At 37.7% G+C, this 23340-nt stretch overlaps 1 protein-coding gene across 1 annotated transcript in view; it reads right to left on the bottom strand.

Moving 5' to 3' along the window:
* Rxfp1 (relaxin family peptide receptor 1) overlaps window positions 1-23340 on the bottom strand; it is a 130680-nt gene that overhangs the window by 58561 nt on the left and 48779 nt on the right. The window contains exons 3-4 of the mRNA XM_048813570.1: window positions 6257-6355; window positions 1176-1281 (exon numbers count right to left, since the gene is read on the bottom strand). Of these exons, the coding sequence (XP_048669527.1) occupies window positions 1176-1281; window positions 6257-6355 (205 nt within the window). The remainder of the gene's footprint in view (window positions 1-1175; window positions 1282-6256; window positions 6356-23340) is intronic.

Raw genomic sequence — 23340 nt, 5'->3', positions numbered from 1 at the left:
TGTAAATCAATGGATGTGTAATTGATGTGATTCTGCAATCTGTATATGGGCTAAAAATGGGAGTTCATAACCCACTTGAAGCAAAGTGTGAAAGATGATATATCAAGAACTATGTAATGTTTTGAACAACCAACAATAAAAAAAAACATCTGTATGAAAAAATTCAGTAAAAATATTGATTTAAAATATCCATCTTCCATTGATTTCTTTTTAAAAATCTCAGCCAAATGCATGTGTTTCTGTTGCTGAGGTCTGGTTGAATTCAAATTAGTACCACTAGAAACTTAGAGCCACAAGTACTAGAAATCAACAAACCATTTATTATGAGAGTGATCTTTTATACACACGTAAGTTTGAATAGTTAGGAAAAATCAACGTCAATATCTCTGATTCAAAATGTGATTTGGAAGTGTTAATTTAGATATAAAATTCTGGGAATATGTATCAAACTTATTTTGCTTGTTTTTATTTGTATCTGAGAGTATATTAAAACTTATGTTTAAGAAATTCTAAAAGAGCTATTTGAATAAGTTTCAAGTAAAAATTCTATGTAAAAGCCAGATGTGGTGGCACATGCCTGTAATTCCAGCAGCTTGGGAGGCTGAGGCAGGAGGATTGCAAATTCCAGGCCAGCCTCAGCAATTAGTAAGGATCTAAGCAACTTATTGAGATCCTATCTCAAAACAAACAAACAAACAAACAAACAAACAAACAAACAAAGTAAAGGAAAGCCCTGTATAATGGTATAATAAATAAGTGCCTTTTTTCCCCTTTAGTAGCACATGCAGTTGATGACATCTTTCATTTAGATAAAATATGGTGAGTTTAAATATTTCATGGAATTAAATAAGTTGGGATAATTTAAAAAATGTTTTTAGTTGTAGATGGACACAATACCTTTGCTAATTTATTTATGTGGTGCCAAGAATTGAACCCAGTGCCTCACATGTGCTAGGCAAGTGCTCTATCACTGAACCACAACCCCAGCCCAAGATGGGATAATTTAAGGTGGGATCTAGCATTTAATAAAAGCAAAATAAATATGAGCAATCATAACTGATCTAAGAGACAATGACATCATCTTTGAATAATTTTAATAATGATACGTCTTAATTATGATACAGTTTTATAGGTACTGTTCTGGCTGTAAGGATGAGCCATTCCTTTCTACTTACATTATAGTCACATTTGAAGAAACTGATGGAACAGCTCGTAAATTGGCTTCATCACAGTCAAGCTGTAGACCTCCGCAAAAACAATGCCCAGGCACAGAACCAAGCACTGAACAAAGAGGAAGTGGTAAGGGGTGATGAAAGTGGGGGACCAGGAAGAGGAGGGCAATGAAAAGAATACTTAGTACAAGAGTATGTCATGCCTTACCTGAGCAATGCTTTAAATTAGGGTTCCAAAGTTGACTTTTAATTTATCTTTAAAAGGATGCTAGAACATTAGCATTTGGAAACATACACACTTACCAACCCATCCATTTTTTAAAAAATAGAATAATGTTCTTTTCCATTTATTGCAAAATGAAAGAAATCATGTTCCTATGTCATCCAAGGAAAATGTGATATATTGTGTTGGGGTTTGATGATCGTGGAAGGTTCTATTTAAGAAGGAAGTACTTATTTATAGCATCATCAAAACTTTTATAGGACTAAGTCACTTTTAACCAACAAGGAAGAGGAGAATTAAACACTAAATGATTAGTGTGGTTAGATTTTTTTCCCTGGAAAATTCAGGAGTTCTTCAATAGATTTTTGTTTTAAACAATGAAATTTTTAAAATATATTTTTTAGTTGTAGACACAATACCTTTATTTTTATTTATTTATTTTATATGGTGCTGAGGACTGAACCCAGCGCCTTGCTGGCGAGCACTCTATGGCTGAGCCACAACCCCAGCCCCTCCCTTTTCAATAGATTTTTAAAAGAGAATGCTTCTTTGGCCTGTGTAGAGATGATGGATCTCTGAATCTTCATTTATGTGAGTGGACATTTTTTTTTCTGCACAGTCATCCTATTTTTACTCTTTTTGGTGTTGGAATAAGAAAGAATGAGATACACCCTTTTGGCCATCTGTGGGGCTTGAGGCTTAAGAATGTGATTCAATGTATCTGAAGTCTATTAGAGCCTCATAAAGATGTTTTTATATAGTATGAAAGGATTATTGTTTAGTGTAATAAATTAGTCTGATTCCTGCCGTGATGGGGAATGGACAATGACTGAGAGCAATGAGGAATACTTCCCAAATACATTTACTTCTAGAGCCTTAAGCTTTTTAGCAGTTGCTATGGACTCAAATATCTATCATGATCAGGCAAAGTAGTGTCTGGATGTCCAAATGGGTTGATTTCTCCTGTTGCCAACTTACAATAGGAATGAGTGCAGCCAAATCTACCAACATTTGCAAAGAAGCCAGAAATACAATGTTTTATATATAATTACCCATTTAAAAATAATAGTTAATTTAAAACATCCTAGGAAAAACAAAACTTTCTATGAGAAATTTTCTCCTTGCAAATTTCCAGTTTCTGATCTTTGCAGTAAAGCTTCCAGAGAGTAGGCAAGTGTCTCAAATATGAAGCAGAGGCTCCTGTGAAGGATTAGCAAGCACAGCTGGCTACAGGCTTTGAACTTGGAAAGTGCCTGTTTGCTCAGGTATGTGTGATGACAGGTGTTTTTCATCTCCTCCCGAGTAACTGCAGAGACTCTTTCCAGGGTTACAGGCGTTTAGGATCAAAACCTAGTTTCACTGATTATGTATCTGCTGAAAATTCTTATTAAACAGCTTTACAGTTGGAGTACCCATTTTGGCCAGGGATGGCTGTCTAAGTTAAATCCTATCTACCATGTGAGTGCATGTTTATGTTGTGAGGGTGGATGGTGAAGGCTGGGGAGGAAGATGCAAGTCCTGAGAAGGAGTGAATAGAAGATCAAAAAAGAAGGCAATGAAACCAGCATTCATTGTAGTGTTTTTTCCATATATATATAGACTGAATTAAGATAATACGTATCTTAAGTACAGGGTTATCTGTAATAGGGAAAAATGAAAAAAAAACATATAAATATTCAATGACAAAAGAATAAGTAAATTATGTCACTTAAAAATAACATTACATATATTATTTCCCAAGAGCTTATAATAACATGAATAGCTAATTATACTAAAATGCTAATTGAAAATATGATAAAACTGATTGGTACAGGAAATTATTTGAAATTTTATTTCAACAAAGTTAAAAAAAAAAAAGACAAGTAATGTACCAGCAAATGATGATAATAGCCTCTGAGTGGTAAAAATTATGGTTGGTAAAAAATGTTTTCCAAATCTTTCAAATTTAAACTTTAGACAGTGTATTGGTTAATCATAGATATTATTATTTTCCATGATATTGATCTTGAGGAGTGATTTTTAAAATGTGGATTCCTCACATTCTTTCATCTAGCCAAAATGATTATAAGCCATCTTCAGTTTAATTTCCAGTAAGTCCCTATAATAATCTGATTTAAAGAAAGTGGCATAATTAGGAACCTTAATGTAAGTTTTACCCCCAGATATTATTCGTCACTTTTCATTTCATTTTATTTACCATGTTTGAATCTGAAAAAGATATTTAATTATTAATTGCAATTCCCCAAATTGTCTTAAGAGGGCTCTAATGAAAAATTATGTGTTTATATTATATTTATTGTGTACAGGAGTTTAGGATTCTTCTGTAATTGTACTTGTGACCAATTTTCTTCCAGAGTGCAAGATCAGGTAAAAACTTATTTCTCTTGCTGACTTGGTCTGTTTTTTCCCCTTTGTTTTTCCTTTACAAATGAGACTATGTGAATTATATAACCTGTTATTTTTCCTCTTTGACTTAATGACTACAATATTCAGAACTAAGCTTTGTGTGTGGTTGCTGAGCTTTCTCAGTGAGGATTTAGCCATACTTTAATTGTAAGTTGCTGAAAATTTTCTTGGGAATAACATGAGATATTAAAAGATTCAATTAAAATTTAAGAAATGAAAACAAAATAATAAAGGGAAAAATGCATTTTAAGATAACACAGCTTAATTTGTCATTATTACTTTTTGGCATAATATTAGTTGTTAAATTATACCTGTTAACTCTTTTCTTTGCTAAAATCTCTTTAGCTGGGTTAGTGGCACATTCCCAGCAATTGGGAGGCTGAAGCTGCAAGATGGCAAGTTTGAAGCCTACTGCAGCAATTTTGTGAGGTTCTAAATAATTTAGCAAGATCTTCTCTCAAAGGGCTTGTGGTGTTGCTTAGTGGTAAAATCATCCCTGGGTTCAATCTCCAGAACAAAACACACACACAAAAAAGCTTATAGCTTTTTTGTAGGGGAGGTGGTGGGTACTGGGGATTGAACCCAGGTGCACTGGACAACTGAGCCACATTGAAGGGTTATGGAAAATAATATTCCTACAAGATAGCCCCCAGGAAAAAAACAGAAAGACAGTGTGTCTTAGGAGGATGGAGGGAAATTAGCCAAACATTACACCTCTTCCAGTAAATCCTTTCCCAATAACAATGGGAAAAAGCAAACATTCACCCCTTCCAAACTATAGTGGGTTCTGCAGGGAGGAGGAGGATACTGAAAGGCTGGCCCTAAACTTTGACCTTCCCCTATTGCCAATAAGTCCTGAAGGAAGGCACAGTAAACTCTGGGAAATAATGAATCCCAGAGGAAGAAGAAAAGCAGTGGGTGGGATCTGAGCTCCTGTCTTCTTCCACTAACAGTGAGTTTCAAACTTTTGACAACTGCCTTCTGAGTTAAAGTTTTAACCTGCGCAACTAGTTCCCTGACTGTCCCATCTGCACGTGCACATTCACAGTTTCCAATGACTAATTCAACCTCATTGTAGACTATAAAACTCAGACTCCTTCTGTAACCCGTGGGCTATTTTTCTACCCAGAAAATGAGAAAATCTGATTGATTGACTCCGCTGCCAATAAAGGAAAGCTTCTTGATCCAGTTGAAGTCTGCTTCTGTCCCAGTTATTTGTGCCTTTATAATGGTGCTGAAACCGTGTTGGTTATTTTTGCTTACATACATCCTTAGCCCTATTTTGTATTTTATTTAGAGACAGAGTCTCACTGAGTTGCTTAGCCCCTCGATTTTGCTGAGGCTGGTTTTAAACTCGAGATCCTCCTGTCTCAGCCTCCCAAGCTGCTGGGATTACAGGTGTGCACTACCCTGCCCTGTGCTTTTAGCTTTTTAATGATGAAATTATTCATCCTCTTGGAGGCAGGTTCAGGGATGCTAAGGTAGATTGATGAGTAACACAGGAGATTCCCAGGGGAAGGTTATCTCCTTTAATTGGGGACTGTTAGTAGTTTATCTCATTTGGGTAGTGAAGACAAAAAAATATTGAAAATTTGAAAATCTAGGCTTTATAATTTGTGGTAGACCATAAGGGATTCCCCTCCTAATGCTTGCTGTCTGCTCCCAATGCTGGAGATTGAACCAGGGGGATGCTCTACTATCAAGCAACACCCTAGCCCTTTTTATTTTTATTTCATTTTGAGTCTGGCCAAGTTGCTGAGGCTGGTTTTGAACTTTAGATCCTCCTGCTTCAGCCTCCCGAGTAGCTGGGATTAAGAAAATGTGCCACCTGGTTCAACCCTCCTTCTTAATCAAGATTTTGAAAAGCTGAGGTCAAAATTGCAGACCTAAGGCACAGACCTTCATTTGCATAATTTATTAAAATAGAAAAAATTATTTAAAAGGAATTATTTTCATGATATGAAGCGTTATAGAATCAATCCTCAAGTTTATAGCCTTCTACATCCTCTCTGGTGTTTTTGTGAGTTTTTGAAATATTGACTAAACACAGGTTATAATTAATAGGTTTTCATAGCTCTGAAATACAGCTTAGACGCCAGAAGATTTTTCACTTGCAGCCATTAAAATCAAACAGCTTCTTTGCTTTTCTGTTTTCTGTTTCCTTTGCATCAGGGTTTATAGTGATGGTGAAAGGGAGCTTACATAAGATAGCAACCCTGACTGACATTAATTTTACTCACAATACCTGACATGATTGATGACTTTCATCCTTAAGATTCCATGAGTTTATTTTAAAACAGAATTTCCAAATTTAGGATGCATCCCTAATAAAGTTTGAAACTGGAAAATTACAAATAACCTTTTCATAAAATTATACATAGAATCCAACTTTTAAAAGTTTCGTGTCTTATAAAGAATTTACGGAAAAGGAGGCTCAATTACTATGATTACTTACAGCATTCCGATGTTTTTGTCTCAAAGGAATATGAGGAGGTCATTTCATTGTGGTTGCCAAAATATTTGTCGAATTGCAGAGACCATCCATTGTTGTCTCCTGGGGGCAGGTAGGGAGGAAAGAGCAGAAAATTAAGAATAGAACAAAACAGATATATTCTGGTGTGCTGGGGGAAAATAGGTCCTTTAAAATAAGCTGGCGAGTCTCAAACTTAACGAGATAAGCATCATCTAGAAACCTACCAATGTGGATTTCTGGATCCCCTATGGGGTGCTGGGATGGGCTCCTGGTGTCTGTTTCTAACAAGCTCTGTATTGATTCTGCCACAAGTAATACTTGGGCCATTCTTGAACAAGCAGAATTTTAGGCATACCAGAATACGGCACACTGCTCTTAGCATTTTAATTGTTTCTCTAAATCTTCTTTAATCATTAAAACCGACATTGGAGATAAATAAACATGGGTGGGTGGCCATGATGATCATATTTAAAAATCAAAGAAAGCAATTGCCCAAAGCAATGGGGCCAACTAGTCATGGACTGAAACTTCTGAAGCTATGAGCTAAAATGTTATGTTTCCTCTTTTTAAGTTGATTTATCTCAGGTATTTGTTATAATAACCGAAAGCTAACTAACAGGAAGCTACAAGACGAGGGAAATAAGATAATTTTTTAAAGAATTTTATGATCTTTTAATTGTTTTTAAACATAAGGGACAATGAAACTAATCATGTGATGAAATGGAGATGTAGGAGCAGCTTCTATGAAGCTCTTTCTGTATGGAACAAATCTTTATCTTCCTGGTGGGGATTTGAATGTGATCCTCTGCAGAGCTTTAAAATTATTTTCCAAATGCCATGACTTTTTTTTTTTTTTTAGTATTGGGGATTGAAACTTAAATATAAAACCACATCCTCAGCACCATCCCCCTTCCTTTTTTAAACAGATTTTGAAACAGGATCTCATTAAGTTGCTTAGGGTCTCACTAAGTTGCTAAAGCTGGCTTTGAACTTGCAATCCTCCTGCCTTGGCCTTCCAAGCTGCTAAACTGCTGTGATTACAGGTGTGTAACACAGTGCGTGGCTGCTATGACTCTTTAAGAATGCCCAAACATGTAAAGACAGACAGACAGATAGATAGTTAGAGATCAATAGATAGAGGTAGATAGATAAATAGATAGATATTGATTCTACAAATTTGTCCTATTTCTGTAATTATTAAATCTGGCATTGCTTTTAGAAATTATTTCTCTTATGTACAGTACAGTAGAGTTATTGGCCTTGTACCCATCCAGTTTTCTCCTTCTTTTTTTTTTTTTGGTGCAGTTTTCAAGGAAAATTATAGAACATTCTGGAAATGCATTATCCTGAGATAGGGAGGAATTGCCTGAAACAGCCCAGTCCTTTTTCCTATCCTTGTAGGGAGTGTTGACACCTTGAGTTAGGCAGTAACTTCCTGGACAGTCAAGGCTTTGTTCCTCCCTTCCCTAGAAATGGGCTGTCTTCAAAGCTTTTCCCAAGGAGTCAGGTTGCCCCTGAGATACATAACTAGAGTTGCCTCCTAGGGTCCCTCAGCCCTGGTACATGTAGGGCAGGTGTAGTCAGCAATTCATACTGCGGGCAGCTTTCTTTCCCAGCTCACTATGAACCTCAGGCGTCTTTTGTCCCTTGCTACCTATTTCTATGTAGAAAATTTGCTTCATGTAACCTGTGTAGATGTTTTACCTTCTTGGACTCAGACAAGTTGGTAACTAGCATATAGGAGTCTGCTTTGAATCATTTTTGTATAATTTATACCTGAGACTTGAATTCAGATATTACAACCTCTTTAGTTGCATGGATTTGATAAAATTGACTTCCTGGTTCCTATGGTTTCTACTCTGATCAGCAGATTTTCAGGTTATGTCTCTAGTCCACACTTTTTTCTACTTTCTAACACAGACACAGTTTACCTCAGGTACCTCAAACCTAACACTTCCAGAATGGAACTCATTATCTTTTTCCATATAAACTTGTTACTCCATAAATTGTCTGGATTTGTGAATAGTCCCCACAATCTATCAAACCGCACAAATGAGAAAGGTTAAATTTACCAGAGTTTGCTTATAAAGTGCATGATTTCCCTCTTTTTTTGCAGACTATTTTCCTATTTTTCCACTGCTCATTCAGACCTCCATGAAAATTTCCTTTGGGAAAGTGATGGAATCTTAACATAAATGCTATCTACACTTGTAAAATCAAATGTCTTGTTAGCAGTCCTACTAAAAGTGAAAAATTAGAAGATAGATTATTTAAACAGTGCAATTATAACATTCCCCTTTCTTTTGCATTCCTCATGGGTTTCAAAACTTCTTTACTACAGAAGATCTCAGGTTGAACAAAAGCAGCAAAGTAGTATGATATCTCAATTCAGAGGGAAATGATGAATGGACCTCAAGTTTACCAACCATAGACTTCAGCGTGGGTCTCCTGCAGGCCACCAGTTATGAGGTGAACAAAGGACAACAACCAAGAAAAGAGCAAATACCAGCCATCGAGCATCCAGGAACCAGTTCCAGGTGCCTTATCTGACTCATAACATAAGTGGATGATATCATAGGCTGAGAATCAGAAGGAGGGAAGAGGACATTTGAAAGACTGAGCATAGATAGCTAAATAGAGACTAACTTCTTGAGACTATGGTGGATTTTCTGGGTTAGTTCTTCTTCCATTCTACCTTCAGTTAACAATGTTTTCTTCTTTGGAAATTAGTAACTTAAATCTATATTTTCCAGATCCCAAGCAACGAGGGTTCTTATAATTGATAAACCTCTACTAGTTGGAGGCAGTCACATGAGACTTGAAGTTTGTAAAAGCTAACTTTCCCCAGTACCTATTGGTAGTGGGGGTAGTTACTGCCTCCTGTGTAGGCTCAGGGCTTCAGCTCCATAGTGCACAGATTTAACAAAAAAATGGTGGATGCAATGTGCAAAAAGAGGGAAATCACGCAATTTATAAGCACATTCTGGTAAATTTCAACTTGATGTTGAACTTGCAATCACAGTGGGGTGATCCTCATCTCAGACTCCTGCTTCTGCAGACTTTAGAATGATGCTATCAATATGTCAATCCCTGGTTGAAATCCTTTTTTTTCTTAACCTCTCCTCCAATCTAGGGTGTTTTCTTTTTTGTTCCTTCTGGAAGGGGTTTCAGATAACAGACTTTCAAGAAACATTGTGTGGGTTATCTAACGGATTGGTAGGCCTTAGATAACGGCAATCCTGTTACCATTAGAAAATGGGACTTTCTGGGGAAAGGGACCCTGTACAATATCCTCTTTGCTTCCTTGCACCAGGCTAAAGGTCAAGTGTTCTCAGACAAGCTGTTTTTGTTCATAGGTCAAGTGGCCCCAGCCCGCGTGCCCCATCCCCTTTCTGGGGCAGAGCTTCTTCCCCAGATCCCCGCAGTGCTGTCCATTCTGTGTGCCCTTTGTGCAGTGACAGTCTCAGTTAAGCTTCTCTAATCTGTGGTGGCAATAAAGGTGTGTTGCTCTCTCCTGCCCATTCATGCACCTCCAGGATTTTAAAGTTCTTAGATTTTTAATATAATTTCTATTTCTGACTTTGAAAAAAAAAAGGAAATGGGACACAGTGACAAAAACAGCTATTTAAATGATTTAAATGATCACTTATAGCTTCCTGGAAAGATGTGAGGTTTAGATTTTGGCAAAGTGGTTGCTGTGATAAATCATTAGAATAAAAATAAGAAATTGGAAGGGTTGTAAGATGGGATGGCTAAGGAGACAGCTCTGGAGAGATTAAAGAAAGAAAATGATAAGCTCAGGTTTTTACATTATCAGCTTCAAAAAGTTCAGAGAACCAGGGAACTTCCATGATGACTCTAAGATTATCTTTTATCTCCCATGGCCTTAGGTCAGGACTCAAGCAGCCACAAATCACATAGAATCTGATCCAAGGAGTCACTAAGTTACACTATAAGTTGAATTCATGTTTTGCCATATTTTAAAAGTGAGCATTAGAGGATTGATTTAGAAGAAACCCTGTGGATTTTATTATTGGTGGATTGTGTATTCAGTTGGATTTGAGAACTCTAAATCCTGGTTCCTCATAACCTCCCTTGTCAGCAGAAGCAGCTCTCTTTTGCTGTCTGATGAGTTTAGATGGGGTTTGTTTGAAAACAACCTAATTCCTTTATTTGAAGTAATAACTCACCAACTTTCCTCAGGTCCTTTCATTATTACATGTTTCTTTGCTTCTTAATCAATTATAAGCAGACTCAGATCCAAGCACACCCCAGAAGATAACAACAAGTTGCACTCAATTTTTCTATATGCAGAAACCCAAGGGGTTTGTGAGGGACTGGTTTATCAGCGTGCTAGACCAGGTGGCAGGACTATAACCCTAGATCAGGCACAACTAATTCACATCTCAGAGTTTCTGGATTCAGTGTGATGGCTCAAGACTAATTTGCTGGATTGGAGACTAAAATATGAACCCAATGTTGGTGCTGTAGTTTGGCCTTAAATATCCCACAAAGGCTTGATCTCTAGCTTGGCAATATTGGGAGGTGGTGGGACGTTGGAGAGGTGGGGCCTAGTGGGAGGAAGTTGGGGAGCTGGAGGTGTGCCATTGGAAGAGATGGTGGGACCCTGGCCCCTTCCCCTCTCTCTCACTTCCCATCCATGAAGTGAGTGATTTCACACTGCCATGGACTCCCTACTATGGTGTTCTGCTTTGCCACAGGCCCAAAAGCAACAGGGCCAACTAATCATGTACCGAAAGCTCCCAAACTGTGAGCCTAAATAACAACGCTTTTCTTTTCATAAGTTGATTATGGGATGCTGACTAAAACAGTTGGCTTGGAACAAATGGAGTTAGAGGCAAATGCATGTGCATACTGAGGAACTGAGTGGGTAGACTATACAGGACATGGCCATTGAATTGTACACCTACCACAGGCGTCTGGAGGAATATACTACAGATCAACTCACCTGGCCTCTATTTGACTCCCCACCATCAGTGTGTGTCTGTGGAGCAGAGACTGAAAGGCTTAAACATTAAGTCCCAAGTTTTCAATTCTGCAAATATTTTAATGAAACTGACACAGGTGCATAAAAATAGGCTGGGGGGTCATAATCTAGGGCTTATATATCATTGTTATAATTATTGTACTGTAATTATATATGTAATCGTTGTACATCATATACTTTTTTTTATAGGTGTTCCACATCTGGGACAATAGGATAAAATAGGTAAAAATAGCATTTCACATTTTCTACATAGCCAGGATTTGAGAAACATTGACACATATTTTGTTTGGTAGAAGACCTTGGGGAGTACAAGGTCATTTTCCTGCTGCTGTGTCTCAAACTGAGATGCTTCCAGAAGCAACTGTGGCAGCAGCAGGACACTGTAGGTACTACCCCTGCAGAGGAGTCCAGAGGCATTTGTGTTGGGACAGGCAGGGGTGGTGGCAACAGCATCTCCACTCTCTACCGTATCTGTGGTTTAGTCACTGATGGGAGGGCCTTGTTGACTTCTGCTCCCCAGCCCTTTTCAGAATTTTGTAATAAATATGTAATTCCTGTTTAATATGCCCAGAGTGGATTCTATTGCTTGCATTAAACCCTGACAGAAATAGGGACTAATTTAATTACTGCATTAAAATTTGGTTTAAATATGGACATTTAGTAATTTTGGGAGCTGAGGTGGGATCTCCAAAAGTAGTGCATTTTTTTCTCAACCCATGAGTTTTGGTGTGGTTCAGTTTCATGGTCCCAAGACAGCAACGGTGATGATGCTTTTTAGCATTTCCCCTAGGGGTTCTGGAGATAGTGCTGGGAGCCTTATAAAACACCCTGTTCTGCTGGGCTCCAAATCATCGATTGTTTCTTGGGTGTCAGGTTTTGAAGCTTGTGGTGTTGGATTTTCCCCCTTTCCTGGCATGGTAGTTTGTTGACCTCTTGGCAAATGATTGCTACTTGTTTCATATCTTTATTATAAGAAAGCAGAATTCTGTGAAAGATTTTATTTTTTTCATTTTAACAGAGATGTTAAATATAACATTTAGCACTGAGAGAACTGGTATTTAGTGTATATCTACTATTTTGTACTAGGTACTTAATTTTATCCTTATAATAACTCTGGCCATATTTATAATCTGCATTTACAGATGAGAAAAACAATTCTGAGAGGTTTAGTGATTTGTATTAGGAGCAGAATTATTGAAAAAGAACTAAAGCATTAAAATAATAAACTAATTTTTTTCTTTTCCAGGCCCAATAAATTATTTAATCAGTTTATAGCTCACTTATAGAAGTTTAACTTTCAAGTTATATCAGCTCTAAATATTTAGCTATTACTATTTGTTGTACGTTTTTCTGTTATTTGTTTCTTTTTCTGTTTTTTTTTTTTTTGGGGGGGGGAGGTACAGGTATTGAACTCAGTACTCTACCACTCAGCTACATCCCAACCCTATTTTATATTTTATTTAGATACTGGGTCTCACTGAGATGCTTAGTGCCTCCCCATTGCTGAGGCTGGCTTTTCATGATCCTTCTACCTTAGCCTCCCAAGCTGCTGGGATTATAGGTGTGTACCACCAAGCCCAGCTCTTTGTTTCATTTCTGTTATTGAAACTTGTTGGGGCTCAGAAGATGAACCCCAAACAGCACTTTGGTGTGCTGAGTGCTTTTGACTAAATAGATCGGATGACCTCAGATGCTGCTTTAGAGGCAAAGTTTCATTCTGAATGTCTTCTGCCCTCAGGTCTCCCATTCTTCTTCCTCTCCTAAAGTCGTAGAAACCAGAGTTTCTCTTCTCCAAGAAAGATCTTTGAAACTAGAAACCTTTCTTCAAAGAGTGGCATAAGACCTAGAACTATCACTCTACCTTTCCCTGCTGTTCTGCATAGGAGCTGGTCATAAAGGAATTCTTTGATTTGCTTTATCTGATAATAGATTATAAAATTCTCATTCCAAAAGGGTCCTGCCACATTCCTGGGAGGAAGGAATGCTACACAGACAGGTCAAGAAGAATCTGAGCAGACAGTCTTGTTGAATTATCTCTGTCAGTCTAGTAGCATTAGGACATAGACTTTGTCTAATCACAATTCTATATGACTGTTCTTCATTGACTCAAAGCATAAAACCAGATAGGTCTCCCCAGGTTTTGGGTTTTTATTTCTGAAGGTTCCTATGTCACATAAAACTTTGATCAAATAACTCGTTATACTCTTCTCTTGTTAGCCTTTTTTTCAGTGGGGGTTTGGAGATTGATCCCAGGGGTACTTTACCACTGAACTGAAGTTCTTTTTATTTTGAGAAAGGATCTTGCTAAGTTCCTGAGGCTTTCATTAAGTTGCAGAGGCAAGCCTGGAACTTGTTGTGATCCTTCTGCCTCAGCCTCCCAGGTTGCTAGGGTTACAGCTGTGTGTCACCTTGCCCAGAAGCCTATCTTTAGTTATAGGGGTATTGGCCAGGATACCCTCTTTCTGCCCCTTATATCAGAATTGTGTGAATGATACAAAAATTCATTTAATTAACAACCAGAAGGAATTATTAACTGGAATTAAAGTTTATCATCATTTTTATTTCTAGGGTCAGTGAGAGTATTGCAAACCATTGAGGTATTACTGGAAAAAAATGTATCAAAGAAATACATTTTCATAGTATTATGAATTGTTATACATTTATAAATGTTATAAATGAAATATGTAAGTAGATGAATCATTTAGCCCTGGCTGTGTCGAGGCATTGATGATTCCTACAGCCAAGTTCCTGTGTACCTGCAGAGGATCAGTTGAGACGTGGGGCATGCATGGGTCTGAAGGATTTGACCTCACAGGCTACCAGGGGCTCATGTAACTCTGAAAAGAGCAGGTCACCCCGTTTGTGTTCATGTTTATGTTCATATTCCTGACACTCCCATCTATGCTTCAGAAACAGTGAGGGAAACAGGTGGGGGTGACAGCATTCTAGATTGTGGGGCTGTATTGTGGGCAGTGTGTCACTGCTGATATAAAACTGATGGCTGCCAGAAGATGCTGAGTTTTTCCACTCTGCTTTTTCAGCAGGTTCTATATTTAGCTTAGTTTTTATAAATGAGCTTTTTCAAGTTGTTGCATTTTTACCACTTACAGTGCAGTAACTTTAAACCATAGGCTTGGTGCCCTATCCTGGTCCTTTGTTCCTCACCATTTTTCTTTTCTTATTTAAAGGACTACAGTGTATGCGGCCTTAACTGCAACGTTTTAGCCCAACAAATTAAAATGATGTAGTGTTTCTGTTTTCTTCTTTGTCTTTCTTGTTCCTATTCCCTTTCTTTCCTTTTCTATTTCATTGTACCTACATGCGTGCACACACACACACACACACACACACGGGAATGGGGAAAAAATCCTAGGGAGACAGAGAGAGGGAGAGAGAAAATGTCAGGATGGAATTGGGGAATTTTTGATCAGCAGAAAGAAACAGGACAAACCTGCTTATACTTTCCCAGGTCAGAGCACGTATTTTGTGGAGAAATTTCTTTTTAAAGAAGTCATTGAGAGATTTATTTTTTTAAAAATAGCAATGTCATCAAACAAATAAACTTTAGTAATTAGTTTGTACCTTCCTTCTGCCTTCCCAAGGCATTTTCTTCTCCTTACCCTTTACTTCCTCCCACCAGAAGGCAGGAATATAGAACATGAGAAACGTTGCCAAAATCACAAAGTTGAAAAGTTAGCATTTTTAAGAAAACAGCTTTTGGTATATGTGTTTCTAAATTTTAAATCCTATATCCTTGATATTTTAAGGATGCATGGGGCAATGAGTAAAATGATTTTTTCATACATTAGTAAGTGTCTTGCTAAAAATTGATTCTCTGATTTTTCTTGAGGCAAGCCAGGATAATGTAAAGAGCACTTTCTATTAAAAAAAGAATTTTCACCTACAATGATATTATGATTCTGTAAATAAAAGTCAGAAAATAGATCAAGAAAAGTCTGTTCTTGCATGCTGCCTCAGCTTAATATTTACTGAATAAATGGTACTGAAAAAATCAATCAATGAATGATGGGAGCTCTTTCCTTAAACATATTTTGAGGAAGTGAATCATTTCACAACTTGATGATATTCACCTTGGATATTTGTTTAGAAAAAGGAAGATTTCTGGGCTTTACTTCTTTTCCTTAGGTCAGCATCTTATCTGGGAGTGGGGCTTAGGACTCAGTCTTTTCTAAATCCCCCAGGTGGCACAGCTGCAGGTGGTCCTCTGCACACTTCCGGGTTCATGCCTAGATTTCATGATGTTTCAGTTTTTTTTTTTTTTTTAATTTTAGAGGTTCTGGGGATCAAACCCAGGATGTTGTGTACACTAGGCAAGCAGTGTAGCACTGAGCTACACCCCCAGGTCTGGATTTTGAATAATCGAAAATTGAGGGACTTACCTCTTCACTAGAGGGGGTGCCAGAACAAAGGAGGTTGTGAGATGTTGTGTGCTAAACGGTCTGTTCTTTCATTAAAATGAGGGAAAACATCTGCTAGGCTACAAAGCATACATACTATGGGCTCATGAATGTGAGCCAATGTATAAAGTTTGGATCTATGCAAAGTGCATCATTCCTTATTCCTTATTTGCTCAACTTTTAGCACCCATTCCTGGGACACAGTGGAATATCTTTTACTCATAAACTAATGATCCGCAAGGATAGAGATGAATTTGAACAAGGTGCAGGAAGCTTGGTTGTGGGGGGTTGGGGAGCAATTCACCAAGCGAGTTATGGGGGTTCTCTATGGATTTTAATAACAATGGTGGTTTGCTGGACAAAATACATTTGTCTCTTTCTGGGGTCTTACGGCCATTGGAGGCAATGTTTTGAAGAAATTAAGGGCTGTGACACTATCCTGGGCATCTTTTAAGGCACATTGAGGCTGCTCAAAACTGTCTTTTATGTCCTATTTAGTAGGATGTATTCTGATAGGAAAATCTATGTGGAAGTAAGATAAATATATCTACATGGAGGTAACATCAACATCATAAACATGATTAAGCATTGTTGCTTTCTCTCTCTCTCTCTCTCTCTCTCTCTCTCTTTAAATTGTATTCTTGCTATGTTGCTTAGGCTAGCCTCAAATTCCTGGACTTAACCAATCCTCCCACCTCAGCCTCTCAAAGCTGGGACTAGAGGTGTCCACCAAAATGTCCAGCTCTAAGCTTTATTAGATAAACATATTTGAAGTTAAAACCAGGCCTGCCTTTTTGGAAGAATTCAAGGATTCAGTTACTTACATTATTTTGAGAATAGTAAATAGAAAACCAGTAATTTTTAAAATGTAGAGATTTATGACCCATGTCACTTTTTAGCTTTAAATGACAAACTACCAACTTTAATGGAATTTTTTGAAATGAGAACAACTAACTTCTATGTCAAACTGCTATCATTCTGATTGCTACATAAGAAGCTTATTTAGGGAATGATAGAACATTTAGTGGTCCAGAATTTTAAATGCAGGACCAATTAAAAATTGAAAGTGTCCTTGAACATACTTCAAACAGTCTTCTAATCCTATTATATATATATATCATTGCCATCACACCCATAAATAAGTACTGCTTATCTAGTTCTCATAGATTAGTAAATGCCAAGCTAGGTGCCAGAGAAATACACTGAGGTATTAACAAAGTTTTTCTTCCCTTGTATTCCTTGTACTCTCTGCCCTTTTCCCTATCTTAAGCAGCTAGAATTTTCCATTTTCCTTGCCTGAAATCAATGACACAGAAATTTGCAGATAACAAAGGAATCAAATTCTTTGATATTTGACTTTCATATGCTAAAGTTTGATCTATAATAAATTTGTAAAATCGAAAGAGCTGAACTTTGCTGTTCACAGACTGGACAAAATACTTGGACCAGAAAGGGAGAGTGGAGAGTCTTTTTCCCCCTATTCCCCGACCTGAGTTGAATCTGGGGGAAACTACACATTCCCCACACTGGGTTCTGGGAACTGAGGTGTAGTGCACGTGTGTGGCAGGACCCATGGAATCACTGCACAGCCTGGCTTGACAAAGGAGGAATAGAGTATGAATGGCCATAAGGGCTAAGGCAGATGAAGTGAACGTGACTGTGAAAGTTCTGCAGGGGCTCAATCTGGCTCAGGAGTAGCAGAATGCTTCTCATGAGCCCTGGATTGACAATGATGGCACGGGATGTGATAATGTCTACAGTAGGCAGGAGATGACAGAGCAATGACTTATGGCAGCAGACAAGATTGATTTATGCACATCTCAGGGGATGCTGTGACACTGCATGATGGCAGTCAGCTAGACTCTCTGCCCTGGTGGCCCCACCCAATGTCCTGGCTTTACATGGACAGCTGAGCTCAGCAGCAATCCCAGGAGAAGGGAGATAAATAAGACCTTTAACTGACTTGGTTTACGTTTTTTACCACTTGGAAGGATGAACACTTGCAATAGACAAGGGCTCTCCACTGAGCTACACTCCCAGGCTCTTGAAGCTTGTAATAGAAGTAAATTTTGGCCATAGAAAAATAAAGATTAGGGCTGGGGCTGTAGCTCAGTGGTAGAGTGCTTGCCTAGCATGTGTGAGGCACTGGGTTCAAGCCTTAGCACCACATAAAACAAACAAACAAACAAACAAACAAACATTATGTCTACAACTACAAAAAAAAATTAAAAAAAGAAAAATAAAGATTATATGAGTAAAGATTTTTATTCACATGAGAATGTGAACTGTCATATCTGCCATGTGTGGTGCAGAGCTTCAACTTTCCCCCAAATAATACTTTTCTTATGGGTTGTCATGAGGATTGAATGATGTAATATATACGAAGCAGCCAGAATAGTACCTTATATATAATAAGTGCTATAAGAATAAAATTGTTATTTTAAATTAGGAAGTTCATCTAATTTCTCAAATACTATTTTCTAAAAAGAAAATAGATGCTTAATTATGATTTAAAGGGAGGCCCCATAGAATTAAAATTTTATCAATAGGAGATTTATTTGAAGACCATTCCAAATAATAATGATTATTAGCATGGCCCTTGTCTTTCCTCGCCACAAAAGAACAAAACAAAAACAGCTGCTGTGGTTTGGGTAAGTGTCCCCAAAGGTCCATGTTTTAAAGGTTTCATTCCCAGCCCATGGCACTACTGGGAAGTCTTTAGGTCAGTGGGGGCATGCCCTTGAAGGAGATTGTGGGACCCCATCCTTTTCTCTTTTTCATTGCTCTCCAACCATGATGTGCACAGTTTTGCTTCTCCTCATGCTCCTGCCATGCTCCTCATGCCAGGCCTAAAAGCAACAGTGTCAACTGATCATAGACTGGAAACTTAACTGTGAGCCAAAAAAAAAAAAAAGTTTTTTCTTTTTATACTTGATTATCCCAGGAATTTCTTATAGAGATGGAACACTAACACATAAGCTGAACAATTAGGTATATATTCTGACCAAGCCATGACTTCAGAACATTTATGTAAGCTCTCTGTACTTCCATTTTCTCTATTTGTAGAGTGGATATAATTTAACATCCAATTTACATTGAGGATAAAATGTAAGAATGTATTTAAAGGATTAATACTGTGTCTGGAACACAACAAACAATAAAAAAATGCCATTAATTTTATTATTAGAACTCTTATTAAACGAAACCGAATATTCCTAAGAGGTTAAAGGAGATATCACAGGGCTGGGGATATAGCTCAGTTGGTAGAGTGCTTGCCTTGCATGTAAAAGGCCCTGGGTTCAATCTCTAGCAACACACACACACACACACACACACACACAAAAGGAGGTGTCACAGTCGTCATGTTTGGACTAAGGTAGAGCATAAGATGGTTTTTCTAACATCTGTGCTTAGCAGCATCGCCAAATAAATACAGTATTAATAATAGACATCTAATGGAGTGGGGAAAGGCAAAACATTTAAGATAAAATTTGGAAGGAGCTTGCTATAGTTTGGACCTTTTTTTTGTGTGTGTATGAAAAAGGAAAAAGAATCTTTATTTTTTGCTAGCAAAGGAGAAACATGAGGATATAGTTTGGCTCTCCAGTGTCTTTTAAATGTCCATGTGTTGAAGGCTTGGGTCCCCGGGGTGGTACTATTGGGAGGGAGAGGAACTTTTCTGAGATAGGGCCTAGTGGAAGGTTTTAAGTTTTGGGGAACATGCCTTTGGAGGTTTGAAGGGGATGTGAAAACTGGTTCCCTTTTCTCTCTTTCTTCTTCTTTTTTGCTTTCTGGTCATGCAGTGACTTGTTTTGCTCCACCATGCATTCCCACAGTCCTTGATCACAGGCCCACTGATCAAGGACTGGAACCTCCCAAGCTGTGGACCCAAATAACCCTCTTCTCTTCATAAGTTGATTTTCTCAGGCATTTGTTAGCGTGACAGAAAGCTAACACAGAGCTGGGAGAGAAAACTTTGTGCATAATCATGTTCATCCCTCCCAAAGAAGTTTTGTAAGCCAAGGGTTGTCTTTGCTATGATAGCCAAATTGACTTTATACTTAGTGATGTTTGTTCTTTCAACTTTGTATGTATTTGTGAGGAGTGAGGCATATTTATAAGGTAAGTGCTAATTAAGTTGAACTTGAGAAAGCCTTTGTGTATTATATATTTAAAATTCTTTTCTGTGCATTATCATGTTTTGACATCTTCATCTTTTGGCTAGAGAGAGATGGCTCCCTCCAGGGGCCAGCCAATTCTCACTGAGAACAAAGAACCTGGCTAGGATTATGCCTTTCATAGGCAAACTAACTAGTGCAGAGCCAGACCTTCTTATCTGGCCTGCACACCCAGGAGGCCATATTCTTCTGCCTTTATCATCCCAGGGCCAGGTACCTGGCAATAAAGGACTACAGTTTAGAGCCATCCAAAATTATTCAGTTGTAACCTGTTCACCCTGCCTTGCCTTTCCCCTGGAAACCGCAATAGAGACTCTTCCTGTCTTCCGACCATCCTGGTATCTTTCCCATGTATCCTGTGTGGTACACCCTGCCTCCTATCTCTGGGTTCTATGAATATGATAAACTTGTTCCTCTGAACCCCTCCTACATCTTCTTTTTGGCTATATTTGTTTGGCTATTATATAGAAGAATACAGAATACCTGCTGAAAAGCTTAGGACAGCTATATATGAACAGCAGAGAGAACTGTTAGGACAGCCATATGTGAACAGCAGAGAGAACTCATCTTCAGGGAGTTTATGCCACATGCAGTTATGCATAAGAATGGCTCATCAGAAGTGGTATCTGACTAAAACCAGACTGTTCTAATCTGGCCCAGGATTTGTGTTGACCTTTCTCTATTTCCTGTTCTACCTATATCAGTTTTCTTAGGCTACTATAGGAAATCACCCCAAACTTGGTGGTTTAAGATAACAGAAGTTTATTCCCTCACAGTTCTGGAGGTTGAAGTCTGAAACTGAGGCATGGGCAGGGTCACACTCTCTCTCAGCTCTAGAGGAGGATCTTTGCTTGCCTCTTTTAGCTTCTGGTGGCTCCTGGCATTGCTCAGGTGTAACAGCATAACTCTAACTTTGCCTCTGCTTTCACATGGCTGCCTTCCCTTCTGTCTCCTGCAAGGATACTCTCATTGGCTTTAGGGCCCACACTAAGCTGGGAATGATCTCAATCCTTGCCTTCAATAAATCTGCAAAGATGTTGCTTCCAAATAGGGTCACATTCTGAGACTCCAGGTGGGGCATGGATTTTTGGTAGATACTGCCCCAAAATGTATTTGAATATGGTTTCCATTTTCCCTATGGCTTATAGAAATGCTAATGAAGACCAAAAATATCTTCATCCTTTTCCTACAGATGAGGCTGCTAGAGTGCAGAGGAGGTGCGGGATGTTTAGAGAACAAGTCTACAGAGAAGAGGAATCAGATCTTGGGTCTCCACATGGAGTAAGTCAAGCTGTCTCCGGGATGAAGTTGGGTTATTGAAACTGCGAGGGGGAGCTTGGCTCAGTCATCTGTTTATAACACAGAGGACGGAAGTCTGGCAGTTTCTAATCTGGAAATGTAAAGGGCTCCTTTTAAATAAAAATCTAGATATAATGAATTAACTCAATATCATCTGAGAATGGGCAACTGCTCTACCACGGAACTATATCTCCAGCCTGCATCTCAGAATTTGATGCTATTTAATATTGCATTTTTCCTACTGAGTTATCATTCAGTTTGAAATGAACATGGATAATTCCTAAATGAAAACCCTCATATATTTGTAATCAGTTTCCCTTGGTATTTGCCCAGACATATTATCCCAAGTATCTGAGAGTTCTAGCTGAAAAATGAAAGATCTCAATTTTTTCAGTTTGTTATAGTCATACTGAACATAGTTCTGATGACTTAAAAATTTGTTTTGGCTTCTACTCTGATTGCATCTGTGAAAGGTAGGGATTATTAAGATGGGTCAGTGACATGTAGCAAAAAACATGCAGAAATTAATGGGACTTGTATTAAATAGTAAAACTCATTGTACTTTTGTATGTTGAAATTTATCTGTAAGAATCAAAGTTATAAAAAGAGTACAGTCAATTTTGACACAAGTATGTCTATACATGTATATAAGTTCTATATTGCCAAACATTTTAGAAAGAAAGGATTTCTATGAAATCAATTGAAAAAATTAAAATCTATTGCTTTTGCTTGCATTGTGTCCAGGAAAAGTGTTCAGTGTTTCAATGTCTTAATGGTTTTTACACTGAGATTTTATTTTTAAAACTTTTATTAAAGTTACAGTTATGGAGAAATTACTTATGGGTTTTCTGAGGAAACCATGACTTTAAACTTAAATAATTGTACTTGTTTAAAATGTCTGTGATAGTTCAAAAGCAACAGCTCTTTCCAAACTAAATAGTTCATCCATAGTTCAGTATATGGGGAATCAGATGGTAGGTTTTTTTTTGTATGTGTGTGTGTGTGTGTGTGTGTGTCCCTCAAATTTTGTTTCCACTATTCCTATTTGACCTATTTTTCCAATTTAATGATCATTGTTGGTGACAAGGTTTACATAGTTTAAAAGAGTAAGGGAGAAGTTTTTGGAGTTGTTTTACCTTAAGAGGTCTGATTAAGAAAAGTTTCTCTTTCCATTAAAAAAAGACATTTTATTTGACAATATACTGTTTAGTTCTAAATCATTCTGAAAGTGATTTTAACTGTGTTTTTTTATAAGTGTTAAAATATTGTATTTTACATGTTTGTAAGTGTATCTAATATTACTTATTCAAATATGCATGAAGTTTACTATTCTGCAAGAACCAGTTTTCTGACTTAATTTAAATAACATTAAATAGCTGATCCATAATGGGGGGAGGGCACATGGGAAGAATGGAGGAACTTTGGATTGGGCAAATGGGAGGGGGTCTTCGGGTAGGAAAGATGGTGGAAAGAGAAGGATATTATTGCTCTAGGTATATGTATGATTGCACAAATGATGTGACTCTACATTGTGTACAACCAGAAAAATGAAAAGTTGTGCTCCATTTGTGTACAATGAATCAAAATGCATTCTGCTGTCATGTATTACTAATTAGAACAAATAAAAAAATACTCGTTAATAAAAAATAAATAGCATTAAAAAGAATTTAAATAAGCCTGACTTAAAATGAACAGCCTTGGGAACACAATTCATCCAGATACTATAAAATAAAAAAATAAAAAAAAACAACAACCACAAACTACACAGCTGGCACAGGAAATTGAATCAATGAGAGGCAAACAAAAATAACTCCACCTCATAATTTTTATCACCTGGACTCTAAAGATGGTGATGAAGTCTGCCACCCTCCCTAAAAAGTTCCAGCTTTCTCAGGCACAGACAGAAGCAACATGCCAACTGGCCACCTTTGAGGTTTCGAGCAGAGTAAAATTGCTTTCTATTTCCAGATGGCTGCCACTACACATTAGGGTATAGGATTTCAACATACTAATTTTGGGGGGATATAAGCATTCAGTCCATAACACCTGTATCCTGGTAAACATCTTAAATAGAATATCTCATTGAGTCCTCTTAGCAACCCAGATAGTCTTAATATTCTCTTCTTACAGAAAAGAAAAGAGGCATTTTTATTTTCCTTCATA

Source organism: Marmota marmota, unplaced genomic scaffold, assembly GCF_001458135.2.
Source record: "Marmota marmota marmota unplaced genomic scaffold, marMar, whole genome shotgun sequence".
Classification (NCBI taxonomy): domain Eukaryota; kingdom Metazoa; phylum Chordata; class Mammalia; order Rodentia; family Sciuridae; genus Marmota; species Marmota marmota.
This window is presented reverse-complemented; position numbering and strand designations above follow the sequence as displayed.